Consider the following 15,490-nt stretch of genomic DNA (forward strand, 5'->3'; position numbering starts at 1 on the left):
AAAGGGAAAGTTACCCGTTAAAACTCCCACCCTTCGTCTCCAGTGCCTAAATCGAAGAATAAACACCGCAGTATAAATAACATGGATTTGACTGACAAATGTTGAAGTATTGATTTAGAGATACAAGTTTTTTAACTTCTCATTTGAGCCTCAGGCACCTTTCTGTCTCTATTGTTCGTGTCAATGACAGCCAGGCGACAGAGCTGAGGCTGAATTTAGCTGAGAATAACGGGGCCTGTGCCCCAGTTGGGAAACTGCCATGGGCGTCGCACTAATAGAGACAGGAAGGTGCTGGAGGACTGACTGGGAAATGGGCCTCCAACCAATTGTTATATCGGTCACTCAGAGCTAAAGAAAAACCCGGCTCTTTAAATACATATACAGGGAAGAGGCTGCAATGAAATCTGTCCCTTTTAACCTGCACAAAAGCAGGAGGCTCAGATTCAGGAGGAATTCATTCAGCCCATCATGTCCCTGCTATCTCTTTGAAAGTCTCTCTGATTCATCTAACTGCCTAATCATCCAAATGATTCATTCAGCCCTTTCCCCGCAGCCCTGCAAATTCTTCCATTTCAGGTATTTACCCTTTGGAAAGATACTATTGAATCAGCTATCAGGCAAATCAGAACAACTCACTGTGTCAAAAAATAAACAAAATCTCATCTCCCCCTCTGGCTCCTTTGCCAATTACCTTAAGAGGGACTCACTTTCTGTTAAAGAGCCTGCCAGCCCCTCTCGCCCAATGTTCCTAAAGTACATAAATCTAATCATGAAAAGTCCAGAAATATCAAATATATTTACTAATAAACGTTTATTAATGAGGCAGAATATGTTTAAAATAAAATGTCTAGAAAAATCAAATATTTTTATTGATAAAAGTTTATTAATGAAACCGAACATGATTTAACTAAAACAGAAAAATGACTTGAGAGTCAAAGACAATCAGAGTAAAATATTCTGGACCAAAATGGTTTATTTTTAATTCATCTGTAGCCTGTCCCCCGCCCTCTTTGTGGAACACCTCCGCTCAGTCCACAAGCCTGACCCTGACCTTCCGCTTGCTGCCATTAGAATTCACCACCTTGCTCTCAGCCTCACATTTCTGTCCTCGGCCTGCTGCAATGTTCCGGAGAAGCCCAACACAAGCTGGACCAACAGCCCCTCATCTTCCCATGAGGCACTTTACAGCCTTCTGGGCTCAATATTGAGATCAACAACTTCACACCCTGAACTCTCTCCTCCATTTTGATTTGTTTTTTTGCCGAGTGCCTGTCTGCATCTTGTTTTCATGTTTTTTTGCTTCCAGACAGAGCTGTCCTTTATTCTGCCATTAACACTTACTCTGGACCAATGCTTTGTTTCTTTACTACAACCATTACCTCTCCCTTTGCCTTTTGTTCCAGGACATTTTTGTCATTTAATCTCATCCACCCTCTAACCAATCCCTGACTTTCCCTTTTGTTCTGTCTGACCCTCCCCCTTTCTCACCAGCATCAAACCCATCACATTTCTCCCTCTCTTTAGTTCTGAAGTAGAGTTACATTGGATGTGAAACGTTAACTTTGCTTCTCTCTCCACAGATCCTGCAGACCCTGCTGTGCTTTTCCAGCCTTATCTGTATTTATTTTAGATTTGCCTGTACTGGGCTGTTATCACACCCTGGGCTAGTGCACAGTCAATTCCAGCCCCACTTGACCCAGAGTCGCAACACAATTGAAATTAACAAATTAATTCTAAGAAAACATCCAAAATCTTTGGTCTTTGGCTACCCAATAACTGCAGTCACCAGGTTTGTAAATTTAAACATGATTAATTTTGTTAATAACAACAACTATAATTAAATACATTAAAAAGTCTTACAACACCAGGTTAAAGTCCAACAGGTTTGTTTCAAATCACTAGCTTTCAGAGCACTGCTCCTTCCTCAGGTGAATGAAGAGGTAAAGTCAAAGATGCAAGACAATGCTTTGATTGCGAGCATTTGCAGGTAATTAAGTCTTTACAGATCCAGAGAGAGGGGTAATCCCAGGTTAAAGAGGTGTGAATTGTCTCAAGCCAGGACAGTTGGTAGGATTTCGCAAACCCAGGCCAGATGGTGGGGGGTGAATATAATGCGACATGAATCCAAGGTCCCGGTCAACTTGGCCATAGGTTTCTGCTCGGCGATTCTGCGTTGTCGCGCATCCTGAAGGCCGCCTTGGAGAACGCTTACCCGGAGATCAGAGGCTGAATGCCCTTGACTGCTGAAGTGTTCCCCGACTGGAAGGGAACATTCCTGCCTGGCGATTGTCGCGCGATGTCCGTACATCCATTGTCAGAGCGTCTGCATGGTCTCGCCAATGTATCACGCTTTGGGACATCCTTTCCTGTAGCGTATGAGGTAGACAGCATTGGCTGAGTCGCACAAGTATGTACCATGTTTCTGGAACGGAGGAAGGAGCAGTGCTCCGAAAGCTAGCGTTTGAAACGAACCTGTTGGACTTTAACCTGGTGTTATAAACTTCTTACTGTGCTCACCCCAGTCCAACGCCAGAATCTCCACATTATAATTAAATAGGCAGAAAATACAACTGGTTAATTATCTAATTCCCAACCCTTCCTCTTCAACTCGCCGCACTCTATAATATAAATATATATAGCGGAAAGAGGGATGGAAAGATAAATAATGCAAAAAGTAAAAAGGAGAAAAGTCTCGGTTTCAGATGGACATCTTTTAGCCTCGGCCTTCAGTCGGAGGTTCTTGCTTTCCGTCTGTAATGGTTTTCACTGTAGATTCTTCTGGATCTCAAGACTTCCCTGCAGCTTCAGAAACCACAGGAAAGAAACCTTTCTGGAGAGAGAAGCAGAGAAGAGAGAGAGCAACTCACAGCTTCTTCTCTTGGCATCCAGGAGAGTTCCGATTCCTGGCTCCTCTGAAAATCTCCCACCTGACTGAAGCCAATCAGTCTGTTGCCGGGCAGAATACGGTCTGTGGCCAATCCATTGGCCACTTGTCAATCAATCAAAACCGAATCCCTCCGATCACTCAAAAAATCTGAGTTCTTCTGTTAAAAGGCTAAACCTTCAGAGCACAGTGAACTATTTTGCCACTTCTGAATTCCTCACTTCTTCTGCTTAACTTAAAGGTTTATTTTCATTAAATATTCATGGATCAAAATGATAATGGCAAAGTAATAGAAATGAGAAATAAAGAAATCAAGAGGAAGGGTCCTTACAGGGTGAAAACATTATTTACAATCCAGGATAAAATAAACGTCCTTCATCAGCTTTTGTGGATCATTTCGGCGGAAATGTGCTCTCCCAGGCTCAAAGAGCATCAGCCCACTGGAAGCAAAGTTGTGAGATCGGCCAGTCCAGCAGAAAGAAACCCTCCGACCTCCCACTTCACCAAGTGTCAGAATGAACAAGGTTCAGTCCTGGATGTGATTAACAGCAGCAAAAACAGCAGAATCTAACCACTGTCATCACTTGTGAACTCGCTGGTGTCTCAACAGGTGGGATGATTGAATGAAGCCCTTATCACACACGGAACATATGAAAGGTCTCTCCCCAGTGTGAACACGCTGGTGTTTCTGCAGATGGGATGACTGACTGAATCCCTTCCCACACGCGGAGCAAGTGAACGGCTTCTCCCCAGTGTGAATCCGCTTGTGCTTCCGCAGGCTTGAAGAATGACTGAATCCCATCCCACATTCCGTGCAGGTGAACGGTCTCTCCCCGGTGTGAACTCGCTGGTGTGCCCGCAGGTTGGATGACTTCCGAAACCGCTTTGTGCAGTGAGAGCAGCTGTATGGTCGCTCCTCAGTGTGAATGCGCTGGTGAATCATCAGATCTGCAGCACATTTGAAGCCAGTCCCGCAGTCAGAGCATTTAAAGGGTCTCTCATTGGTGTGAGTGACATTGTGTCTCTGCAGGCTGGAAAACTGAGTGAATCCCTTCCCACACACAGAGCAGGTGAACAACCTCTCCCCAGTGTGAACTGGCTGGTGTCTCTGCAGACTTGATGAATAATTGAATCCCTTCCCACACACAGAGCAGATGAATGGCCTCTCCTCAGTGTGAATGCGCTGGTGGGACACCAGTTCCACAGCACTTTTGAAGCCACTCTCGCAGTGAGGGCATTTAAAAGGTCTCTCATTGGTGTGAGTGACATTGTGTCTCAGCAGGCTGAATGACTGAGTGAATCCCTTCCCACACACAGAGCAGGTGAATGGTTTCTCTCCAGTGTGAATGCGCTGATGAATATCCAGTGCAGATGGAGATTTGAATGCTTTTCCACAGTCCCCACATAGCCACCGTTTCTCCATGCTACTGGTGTCCTTGTGACTCTCCAGGTTCAATGATCAGTTGAAGCCTCATCCACACACAGAACACGTGTACGGTCTCTCCCCGCTGTGAATGGTGTGATGTTTTTTCAGGCTGTGTAACTGGTTAAAGCTCTTTCCACAGTCAGTGCTCTGGAACACTCTCACTCGGGTGTCTGTGTCTCGGTGCTTTTCCAGTCACACTGATGTTTAAAATCTTTTGAAATAAACAAAACATATAAATATTTATCCGAGATTCAAAGGGTGATGATATTCTGATGCTGATGAATCGATTGACTATCAGATCTTGACATGACGTTTGGTTTGAGATTTGTGTCTGGAAATCTTCACCTAATAACCTGTAAAAAGAATTTACAAAAATTATCATAGTCAGTGTAGTATAGAAATTCAGAACAGCTGAATCCCCAAAAGCTGTAAATCTCCATCCCACACACTCTCCCTCCATTCTCACTCTGCTGTATCTAATATTCACCCTCCCAATTCTCCTGAAGGTGCTGATTCAGGCTGATTGACAGATCCCTGCTCACTGCTTCCTGTCCTGGTCACAGAGACCTGAAAAAGTTCATGCAAGTTGTCAGACAGACATTTGTCTGTGTTACTGAACTAAAAATGTGTTTAATGGATAGCATTGTTTCAGTTGGTTCAGATACAGGGGGCTTGTCATTGATCTGGCTATGAGGGCAGTCAGGCAATGATGATCAATCCTTTCCAAATGAAATTGGATGGACGCTGCAGGGTTCTGAATGAACCAACCCGAGACTGACAAAATTACTCGACAGAGAGCCAGCAGTTATTCAATGTACTTCTTCTGTACAGTGATTGGGGTTACACCAACCCTTCAAAAAGACCATCCTACCTAGGCCAGTCGCACACCCTATCACCGTAACCCCACCTTATCTTTGGACACTTTAGTATGGCCTATCTACCTCACCTCCACATCTTATATTACAAGATTGTAATAAAGTGTGCTTTATTACAGAACCATAAATAATATTTCTAATCTGTACCATATAACACTGTAAATATCTCTGTCCTCAAAGAATCAGAGTTTTGGGCAGCACGGTGGCGCGGTGGTTAGCATTGCTGCCTCACAGCGCTGAGGTCCCAGGTTCAATCCCGGCTCTGGGTCACTGTCCGTGTGGAGTTCGCACATTCTCTCCGTGTTTGCGTGGGTTTCACCCCCACAACCCAAAGATGTGCAGGTTAGGTGGATTGGCCACGCTAAAAAAAGAAATAAAAAATCAGAGTTTTACAGCAGAGCAAGAGGCCCTTCAGGGAAAAGTTTCTTCCTATTTACTCTAGCTACACTTCATAAATTTGTAGACCTCAAACATATATCCCCTCTTCTCTAAGGAAAACAACTTCAAACTAGCCTCTCTTTATAGTTGAAACACCCAGCCAATATGGTGGTTAATCTCCTCTGCTCCCTCTCTCGTGCAATCACATCCTTCCCCTAGTGTGGTGACCTGAACTGCACTCAGTACTCCAGCTGTGGCCTAACCAAGTGTTTTATGCAGTACCATCATAACCTCCCGCTCTTATATTCTATTCCTCAGTTGGAAGAAAATATTCTATAACCCTTGTTAACCACCTATCTACCTGTCCTGCTGTCTTCAGGGATGTATGGGCATGCACACCGAGGCCCCACTGGTTCTCTGTACTCCCTAGGGTCCTACCATTCATTGCATATTCCCTTGCCTTGTTCGTCCTCCAAAAATGCATTACCTCCCACTTTTTAAGAGTTAAATTCCATTTCCCACTATTGTGCCCATCTCACCAGCCCATCTATATCATTCTGTAACCTCTTCACTATTTACCACACCACCAATTATTGTGTCATCACAAACTTACTTATCATACCTCCTACATTCACGTCCAGATCATTCATGCACACTACAAACAGCAAGGGACCAAGCACCAATTCCATCGGAACACCAATGGACACAGGCTTCCGTCACAAAGACAACCTTTGACCATCACCTGCCAAAAAATTGCTATTTTTTGATCCAATTTGCCAAATTACCCTGGATCCCAATACTTTTTGACTTTCTTGACTAATCTCCCATGCGAGACCTTGTCAAACGCCTTACTGAAGTCCATGTAGAATATATTCACTAAACGACCTTCATCTACACAACCAGTCACCCCCTCAAAAAATTGAAATCAAATATGTAAGACATGATCACCCCTTGACAAAAGCAAATTACTGCTGATGCTGGAATCCGAAACAAAAGAGAAAATGCTGGAAAATCTCAGCAGGTCTGGCAGCATCTGTAGGGAGAGAAAAGAGCTAACGTTTCCAGTCCGATGACTCTTTGTCACAGCTGAGATGCATCCCAGGCTGTAGAGATAATTCCCTAAAGATGCTGCCAGACCTGCTGAGATTTTCCAGCATTTTCTCTTTTGTTTCAGATTCCAGCATCCGCAGTTATTTGCTTTTATCCAGTGTTTACTCACTGCTACCCCTCTTCCAGGAATGCTAGCTTTGACAGTCATCGGACTCAAAACGTTAGCTCCTTCCTCTCCCTACAGATGCGGCCAGACCTGCTGAGATTTTCCGGCACTTTCTCTTTCGTCCCCTTGACAAAGCTATTCTGACAATCCTTGATTAGTCCCTGCCTCCCCAAATGGATTAATTCTGTCCCTTAGAATTGTTACAAATAGTTTCCACACTACTGAGGTTAGTCTCACTGGCTTGGGTGGCATGGTGGCACAGTGGTTAGCATTACTGCCTCACAGCACCGAGGACCTGGGTTCAATCCCAGTCCCAGGTCACTGTTCATGTGGAGGTTGCATAATCTCCCCCCGTCTGCATCAGTTTCACCCCCTGAAACCAAAGATGTGCATGGTAGGTGGATTGGCCAAGCTAAATTGCCCCTTAATTACAAAAAAATAATTGGGTAATCAAAATTTTAAAACAAGAAAAAAGACTCACCGGCCTATAATTCTATGTTTTTTCCCCTCTCCTTCCCTTTGTGAATAATGGTACCACATTATCTGGAGCCCAGTCCTCTGGCACTGCTCCTGTGACAAAGATATTGGAAAATTATTGTCAGAGCCTCTGCAATCCCCTCCCTTGCCTCTCACAGCAGCCTGGGATACATCTCATCTGGGGATTTAAACAAATCAAAAATTGCAGCCCAGAATGAGAAAAGACATGGGAAGAGGAGAAAAGAAAGTGTTTTACTCACAGATATTGGAGTCAGGAGGATGTTTTCAGTCTGTGTGAGGCTTTGCCGGGCAAGACCAAGCTCTGGGCAACCAAGGCCACAAAGCCAAGACTCTGATTGCTGGAGGACCAGCTCCCTTCCGGTCCTCCACGAGTTCCCATTGGTCAATCTCCCTCATGGAGACAATGAGGAGCCGGGCTTCGGCTCACGTGGGGGTGGGCGGGGAATTGACCTCCCGACGCTGAGCTGTTGTCCAATCCGGAGTGTTTTGTTTCTGTGACCGGGGTATTGCCCAAATGGGAAACTGTGTGCTGGAAACGTCACTCGGAGTCGTTGTGACGTCATAACGGAGCCTTGCCTGAATCAACTAATAGCACTCTGCCCCGCGGTAACGTCACCGGGTTCCAGTGTGCAGGCCCGGACACGAGAGTCCCGCCCCACCCATTGTTCCCCTCCCCCTACACATCCTCGACGCAAGGTTTCCCAACAACCGGCTGACTGCTCTGGCCAGAGCGAGAAGCCACTTGGTGACCTTCTCTCCTCCCCTAGACCGGGACTGCGCATGTGCAGAGGTGGCGCCCTGATCAACACCGCCTGCTGAGGCGTTAACCAATAGGATGAGTTGGTGGATCGGAAGGACTCGGCTCCTCCAGCCAATTAGAGCGCGGGCTTTGTATGAATGAAGATTGAGCTTTACACAGATTGCAACTTCCTCCTGTCTACAACATCTGATTGATTTATTATTGTCACATGTATCAGTCTACCGTGAAAAGTATTGTTTCTTGCATGCTGTACAAACAATGCACACCCTATATAGGGAAAGAAGGGGGGAAATGCAGAATATAATGTTACATTTATTGCAAGGTGTAGAGAAAAGATCAACTTAATACGAGGTAGTGTCCATTCAAAAGTCTGATGGCAGTAGAGAAGAAGCTGTTCTTGAGTTGGTTGGTACGTGACCGCAAACTTTGGTATCTTTCTCCTGAAGGAAGAAGGTGAAAGAGAGTATGTCCCGGGTGCGTGGGGTCCTTTATCATGCTGGCTGCCTTTCCGAGGCAGCTGGAATTGTAGACAGAGTCAATGGATGGGAGGCTGGTTTGCATAATGGATTGGGCAACATTCACAACCTTTTGTAGTTTCCTGCAGTCTTGGGCAGAGTAGGATCCATGCCAAGCTGTGATATAACCAGAAAGAATGCTTTCTATGGTGCATCTGTAGAAGTTGGCGAGCGTCATAGCTGATGTGCCAAATTTGCTTAGTCTTCTGAGAAAGTAGTCATTCGTCGTGTCTAACTATAGTGTCAGCATGGGGGACCAGGACAGGCTGTTGGTGATCTGCACACCTAAAACTTGAAGCTCACAACCCTTTCTACTTCGTTCCCATTGATGGAGACAGGGGCATGTACTGCACTATGCTTCCTGAAGTCAATGACAATCTCCTTCATTTTGTTGACATTGAGGGAGAGATTATTGTCATCGCCAGATACTCTATCTCATTCCTGTACTCTGGCTCGTCACTGTCTGAAATCCGACCCACTATGGTGGTGTCATCAGCAAATTTGAAAATCGAGTTGGAGGGAATTTGGCCACACCGTCATAAGTGTATAAGGAGTATAGTAGGGGGCTGAGGACACAGCTTTGTGGGGCACCAGTGTTGAGGATGATTGTGGAGGAGGTGTTGTTGTCTATCTTTACTGATTGTGGCCTGTGGGTTAGAAAGTTCAGGATACAGTCATAGAGGGAGGAGCCGGGCCAAGGCCACAGAATTTGGAGATGAGTTTCATAGGAATAATGGTGTTGAAGGCTGAGCTGTAGTCGATAAATAGGAGTCTGACATAGGTGTCTTTGTTATCTAGGTGTTCCAGGGTAGAGTGCAGGGCCATGGAGATGGCGTCCGCTGTGGACCTGTTGTAGCGGTAGGTGAACTGTAGTGGATCAAGGCAATCTGGGAGGCTGGGGCTGGTTTAGCACAGGGCTAAACAGGTAGCTTTTAAAGCAGACCAAGGCAGGCCAGCAGCGCGGTTCAATTCCCGTACTAGCCTCCCCGGATAGGGGCTGGAATGTGGCGACTAGTGGCTTATCACAGTAACTTCATTTGAAGCCTACTTGTGACAATAAGTGATTTTCATTTCATTTCATTTAATTGACTCTATACTTTAGAGAGTATAGGTCTAAACTTCTCAATCTCACTTCATAAGACAAACCCCTCATCTCTGGCGTCAATCTAGTGAATGGATGTGGTGGCATTGGAGGAAGTTCAGAGGTGGTTCACCAGAGTGATTCTGGGGATGAAAGGGATTAACGTATGAGGAGACATTAAACAGTTTGGGCTTATACTCGCTGGAGGTTAGAAGGATGAGAGGGATCTGATCCAGGTGTATAAAATACTAAAAGGGATTGACAAAGTAAACATAGACCAATGTTCCTCCTTGTTGGGCAATCTAGAACAAGAGGTCACAGATATAGGTTGAGAATCGGTAGATTTGCAACTGAGATGAGGAGGAACTACTTCCCACAGAGGATGGAGAATTTGTGGAACTCGCTGCCCCATAGTGCGGTGGAATCTGAATCATTAAATGGTTTCAAGAAGCAGATAGATATATTTCTGATTTTAAAAACAGGTTAAAGGGATATGGGGAACATATCCCCACTCATTCAGTTCCTATCTGATCTACACCTCGACTCCATGCTCCTGTCTTTGCTGTTCTTTGCACAGGGTTGGGTTGATGAGGGAAAGGAAGCTGGTGAGGTGAGACTGGGGGAGGGGAACCATAGCCAAATAACCGTGCAGGAGGCAGGTCCTCCCCTGAAACTTACCCACCCAAAGAAGGAGGAGAGCATCCTGAAATGGAACAATAATTCTGTCAGTTGTTAGCTAACTAGGTAATATGTTGTGATGAGATTTTAGAAATCGACCCTGGGCAGACTAGTTCACTAAAGCTCCCACGTTGAATCTATCCAACAGCCACAGCGACCTCCAATGTTGGAAAATGGGTGTAACCCTGTTTGGATGCTACCATCAAAGGATGCTTAATAAGTTGATGCAGAGCTTCTTTACAATAATTATCTTTATTAATGTCACAAGAAGGCTTACATTAACACTGCAATTAAGTTACTGCCAAAATCCCCTCGTCGCCACACTCTGGCACCTGTTTGGTACATTGAGAGAAAATTCAGAACCAGAGATTATCATAGAATTTACAGTGCAGAAGGAGGCCATTCGGCCCATCGAGTCTGCACCAGCACTTGGAAAGAGCACCCAACCAAAGGTCAACACTTCCACTCTATCCCCATAACCCAGTAACCCCACCCAACTAAGGGCAATTTATCGTGGCCAATCAACCTAACCTGCACATCTTTGGACTGTGGGAGGAAACCGGAGCACTTGGGGGAAACCCACGCACACACGGGGAGGATGTGCAGACTCCGCACAGACAGTGACCCAAACCGGAATTGAACCTGGGACCCTGGAGCTGTCAAGCAATTGTGCTATCCACAATGCTACGGTGCTGCCCTATTCACCTAACAGCATATGTCCAATTCACCTACAGCACATCTTTCAAGACCTGTGGGAGGAAACCAGCGAACCCGGAGGAAACCTACACTGACATGAGGAGAACATGCAGATGCCTCACAGACAGTGACCCAAGCCAGGAATCAAACCCACGTCCCTGGCACTGTGAAGCAATGGTGATAACCACTGTTCTACCGTGCCGCTTGTAGATGGTAAATGGGGTGCTGATCCAGTGTCTGCGTTGTCTTGTATAAAACAAACTCTCTGATTTGAGTAAGACTGATAATTAAGCACTTTTAAGAAATTATTCATACCTATTAAATTTAACTGACCCAGCCCATTTGAAAAAAGATCTGCTCTTCAAAGATATATTGGTACAAATTACAGGAGATCTTTGTAGTTGAATTGAATACCTTGACTCCTCACACGGACACCTGGCTGACAAGAGGCATTAATTGGACAATAGCTGGAAAAAATGAGCTGAAATGTTTTTCTGGGAGTGAAACTGTTTCTCTTTAACGCGTAATCGACTATGTGAGAGTTAAAGGCAATACCAGGCTAAATTACATTGAATATACAACACAGAAACAGCCCAACCAATTCAAGCCAGTGTTTAGACTTCACTTGAGCCTCCTCTCATGTGACTCTATCGGGGAATAAATATATTGATGATATTCACCTCCACCAATCCCTGTGGTAGTGAGTTCCACAATCCCACCACTCACTGCGGAAGAAGATTCTCCTGAATTTCTGATTAGATTGTCTCACATTGATAGCCTCTCATTTTGCCCTTACCCTTCCAAGTGAAAACATTCTCCACGTGTGTCAAAATCTTTCATAATTTACAGCCCTCCATTAGCCCCTCAGCCTTGTATTTTGATGGGAGCAGTGACCCGGCCTATTCATTATCTCCTGATAGGTTTAACCTCTCACACTAAAAATCTGAAGACAAAAATGCTTTGTTCACACTTGATCTCAGCGCAGTGAGAGCAGGGATGGAGTCACAAGGGAGCCTGAGAACAGCAAATTCACTGAGAATGGATGGGCTGGGCTGATCTGTGTGAATAAGATGGTTAAACAGACTGTTCATGATCGGAGACTTGGTGTTCAGGATAGTGGAGGAGCTCAAGTGTCAGTCTTCAATAACACAGTAATTTGCATTGATACAGCACATTTAATGTAATTAAGTTTCCCAAGGTGTTTCACAGGGACATTGTAAAACCAAGTTTCACAAATGATTTGATAAAATTGTCCAAGCTCGTGATCATGTGACAGAAAATGCCACGTCTCTCTGACTCCACACACTCCTTCCCTATTAATTGTAATACTAATTCATCTCAATATCCTCCTCCTGCTTTTGCCCAATTCTCCTCCCCTGAAGATGCTGACTCGCGGGTTCAGTTTCACTCTCACCTATTGCCCTCCCCAATTGTCTAAATCTTCACACATGAAGTTAACAAGAAATTGTGCTAAGGGGCGTCACAATAAAATCTAGTGACTACCCACATGTACATTATGCCCGGAATTGAGGCATTGCCCTCCACCCCCACTTTTCATCCCAGTCCAAGGGGTTTGGAGATGGTTAATGGCAGCTGAATCTCCCATAGTCCCCCTCGCCGGAGAAACCGCTCCATCCACCGCGGGGTGGCGGCCAGGGACTGCGCATGTTCAAAGGAGAGGAGTAGATGCGGGTGCGCAGAAACGGTTCTTCCCAAAGAGGTCAAACGGGCATCCATGACCACGTGACATCCGTTGCCCATTGTATTCGGCGCCCAGCAGCCAATGGAAAGATTGGAGGACCGGAAGGACTCTGGTCCTCCCGGTTTGTGTGAATGAAATTTGAGGTTCGGACAGAGTGTGCCGAACATCTGTGAGTAAAACACTTTCTTTTTTCCCCCTTTCCATTTCTTTTCTCATTCTCACCTTCTATTGGTCACTTGCAGCAACTGAAGGGAAAGGAAGTGAATCCAGGGAGGGTGCAGACTCTGGAAAGCTTGGCCCAGGTCTCTCTCTCTCTCTCTCTCTCTGAAAGACATTGACATCCTTTGCTCCCTCAGCTTGACACATTTATTTGTCTGGCTAAAAGGATGGTCTCTCTCCTAATGTTCACAATTAAAGGGCAGGTTTACCCATGAGATGGCTGACATTTAAAGGGACTGTAAATCAATGTAGGATAGAGATATGTCTGGTGTTTTTGTATGGTGCAGACTAGATATAGTATTAATGGTTCTGTAATAAAGCACATTTATTATTTCTAGTTGTGTAATATAGGACTGTAGCTACGTTATATATTTCTAGAAGAGAAAATGCTGGAAAATCTCAGGTCGAGCAGCATCTGTAAGGAGAGAAAGGAGGTGACATTTCGAGTCCAGATGACCCTTTGTCAAAGATAAAGGGCATAGAAAGTGGGAGATATTTATACTGTAGGGTGAGGGAATGAAAGCTGAGTCATAGCCACAGAAACAAAGGAAAAATAGTGCAAATAGAAGACCCAGAGAGAATAAAAGGTGTGAAAGGTCAAACAGCAGAGAAACTAAAATCAGAGGGTATGGTATGACAGATGCAGATGTGGGAGAAGGGGGTCATGTGTGCGAAATAGGTAAAATGAGGGGAAGGGGAAGCAAAGGGGAGAAAAGGCAAGAAAGTGGGGATAAGATTGGGGAGGAAAATATATATTAAGAAAGAAAGAAAAATTAAAAGACAGGTAAAATGAAATGTAATGAAAACATAGTAGAGCTAATCATCTGAAGTTGCTGAATTCGATGTTGAGACCGGAAGGCTGTAGCATCCCTAACTGGAAAATGAGATGCTGTTTCTCCAGGATGCGTTGAGCTTCTCTGGAACATTGCAGCAGGCCAAGGACAGAAATGTGGGCATGGGAGCAGGGTCTTGTGTTAAAATGGCAAGCTACGGGAAGGTCAGGGTTCTGAATGCGCACAGACCAAAGGTGCTCAGCAAAGCGATCACACAGTCTACGTTTGGTCTCTTCAGAGGAGACCACATTGGGAACTGCAAAAACAATAGACCAAATTGAAAGGGGTGCAAGTGAAACACTGCTTAACCTGGAATGAGTGTTTTATGCCTGGGATGTTAAGCATGGAAGAGGTAAAGGAGCAGATGTTACACCTTCTGCAATTGCATGGGAACGTGCCATGGGTGATGGGAGAGGTGTGGGTATGGTGGAGGAGTGGACTAGATTATCCTAAAGGGAACGGTCTCTGCGGAATGCTGACAGCGGGCGTGAAGGAAAGATGTGTTTAGTGGTAGCATCATGCTGGAGTTGGCGAAAATGCCAGAGGATTATGCTTTACATACGGAGGCTGGTGGGGTGAAATGTGCCAATGAGGGGCACTCTATCCTTGTTCTGGGAGAGAGGGCAGGGGGTGAGGGAAGTGGCACGGGAGATGGGCCGCACACTGTTGAGGTCCCTGTCAACAACTGTAGGTGGGAAATCACGGTTGGGGAAGAAGGAACACCTTTTTGAAGCACCACTTTGGAAAGCGGCATCATCGGAACAAATGCGACGGAGGAGAAGGAGCTGAGAGAAAGGGATGGAGTCCTTACAGGGTATAGGGTGCAAAGAGCTGTAGTCCAGATAGCTGTGGGAGTCAGTGGGCTTGTAATGGATGTTAGTAGATAGTCTATTGCCGGAAATGGAGACAGAAAGGTCAAGGAAGGGACGGGAAGTGTCTGAGATGGACCAAAGTGATAGAGGGGTGGAAACTGGAAGCAAAGTTTATGAATTTTTCCAGTTCCGGACAAGAGCATGAAGTGGCACCAAAATAGTCATCAATGTAACAATAATAGAGTTGTGGGAGGGGACCTGGGTCAGCCTGGAACAATGAATGTCCACATACCCCATAAAAAGGCAAGTGTAGCGAGGACCCATTGCTATCATTTTGATTTGGAGAAAGTGGGATGAATTGAAGAAGAAATTGTTGAGTGATAGAACGAGTTTAGCCAGGCGGAGAAGAGTGGTGGTGGATGGAAATTATTTTCGAGAAAGAAGTGAAGAGCTCTCTACACCCCCATCCCACACCAGGATGGCCTGAGAGCTCTTTTGGAATCACCCTAAAGTCAGCCTTTTTCTTTTTAATAACTTTTATTCAAATTTTCATATTTTCCCAAAAAAGAAAACAATAACAGAAAATTCTAAGAACAAAAAGAACAGACCCCCCCCTCCCTCAATATATACAAAAGAGAAACAATAAATTAACGCCCGTCGTTGGCAAAAAACAGATATTCAACCCAAAACAAAAACAAAGAGACAACCCCCCCTCCCTCCGGGTTGCTGCTGCTGCTGACCTTTTGTTTTTACCGTTCTGCCAGGAGATCTAGGAATGGTTGCCATCTCCTGAAAAAACCCTGCACTGACCCCCTTAGGGCAAATTTCACCCTCTCCAATTTAATAAGCCCCGCCATATCGTTGACCCAGGCCTCCACGCTTGGGGACCTCGCATCCTTCCACTGAAGAAGAATCCT

General features: G+C 45.2%; 1 protein-coding gene across 2 annotated transcripts; it reads right to left on the reverse strand.

Annotated features, from left to right (window-relative positions):
* Window positions 1-2,477: 2,477 nt before the first annotated feature.
* On the reverse strand, window positions 2,478-7,940 carry LOC119952199 (zinc finger protein 235-like). Of its 2 annotated transcripts, none has more exons than XM_038775821.1 (2): window positions 7,517-7,940; window positions 2,478-4,663 (listed from the first exon to the last, which is right to left on the reverse strand). In XM_038775821.1, the coding sequence occupies exon 2, from the start codon at window positions 4,305-4,307 to the stop codon at window positions 3,465-3,467; it is 843 nt and encodes a 280-aa protein (XP_038631749.1). In that variant the 5' UTR covers window positions 4,308-4,663; window positions 7,517-7,940; the 3' UTR covers window positions 2,478-3,464. The 2 variants fall into 2 exon arrangements, with proteins under 2 accessions (XP_038631749.1, XP_038631750.1); XM_038775822.1 differs by lacking the exon at window positions 7,517-7,940 and adding an exon at window positions 7,261-7,313.
* Window positions 7,941-15,490: the final 7,550 nt, after the last annotated feature.

Source organism: Scyliorhinus canicula, chromosome 17 (assembly GCF_902713615.1).
Source record: "Scyliorhinus canicula chromosome 17, sScyCan1.1, whole genome shotgun sequence".
In the NCBI taxonomy this organism is placed as follows: domain Eukaryota; kingdom Metazoa; phylum Chordata; class Chondrichthyes; order Carcharhiniformes; family Scyliorhinidae; genus Scyliorhinus; species Scyliorhinus canicula.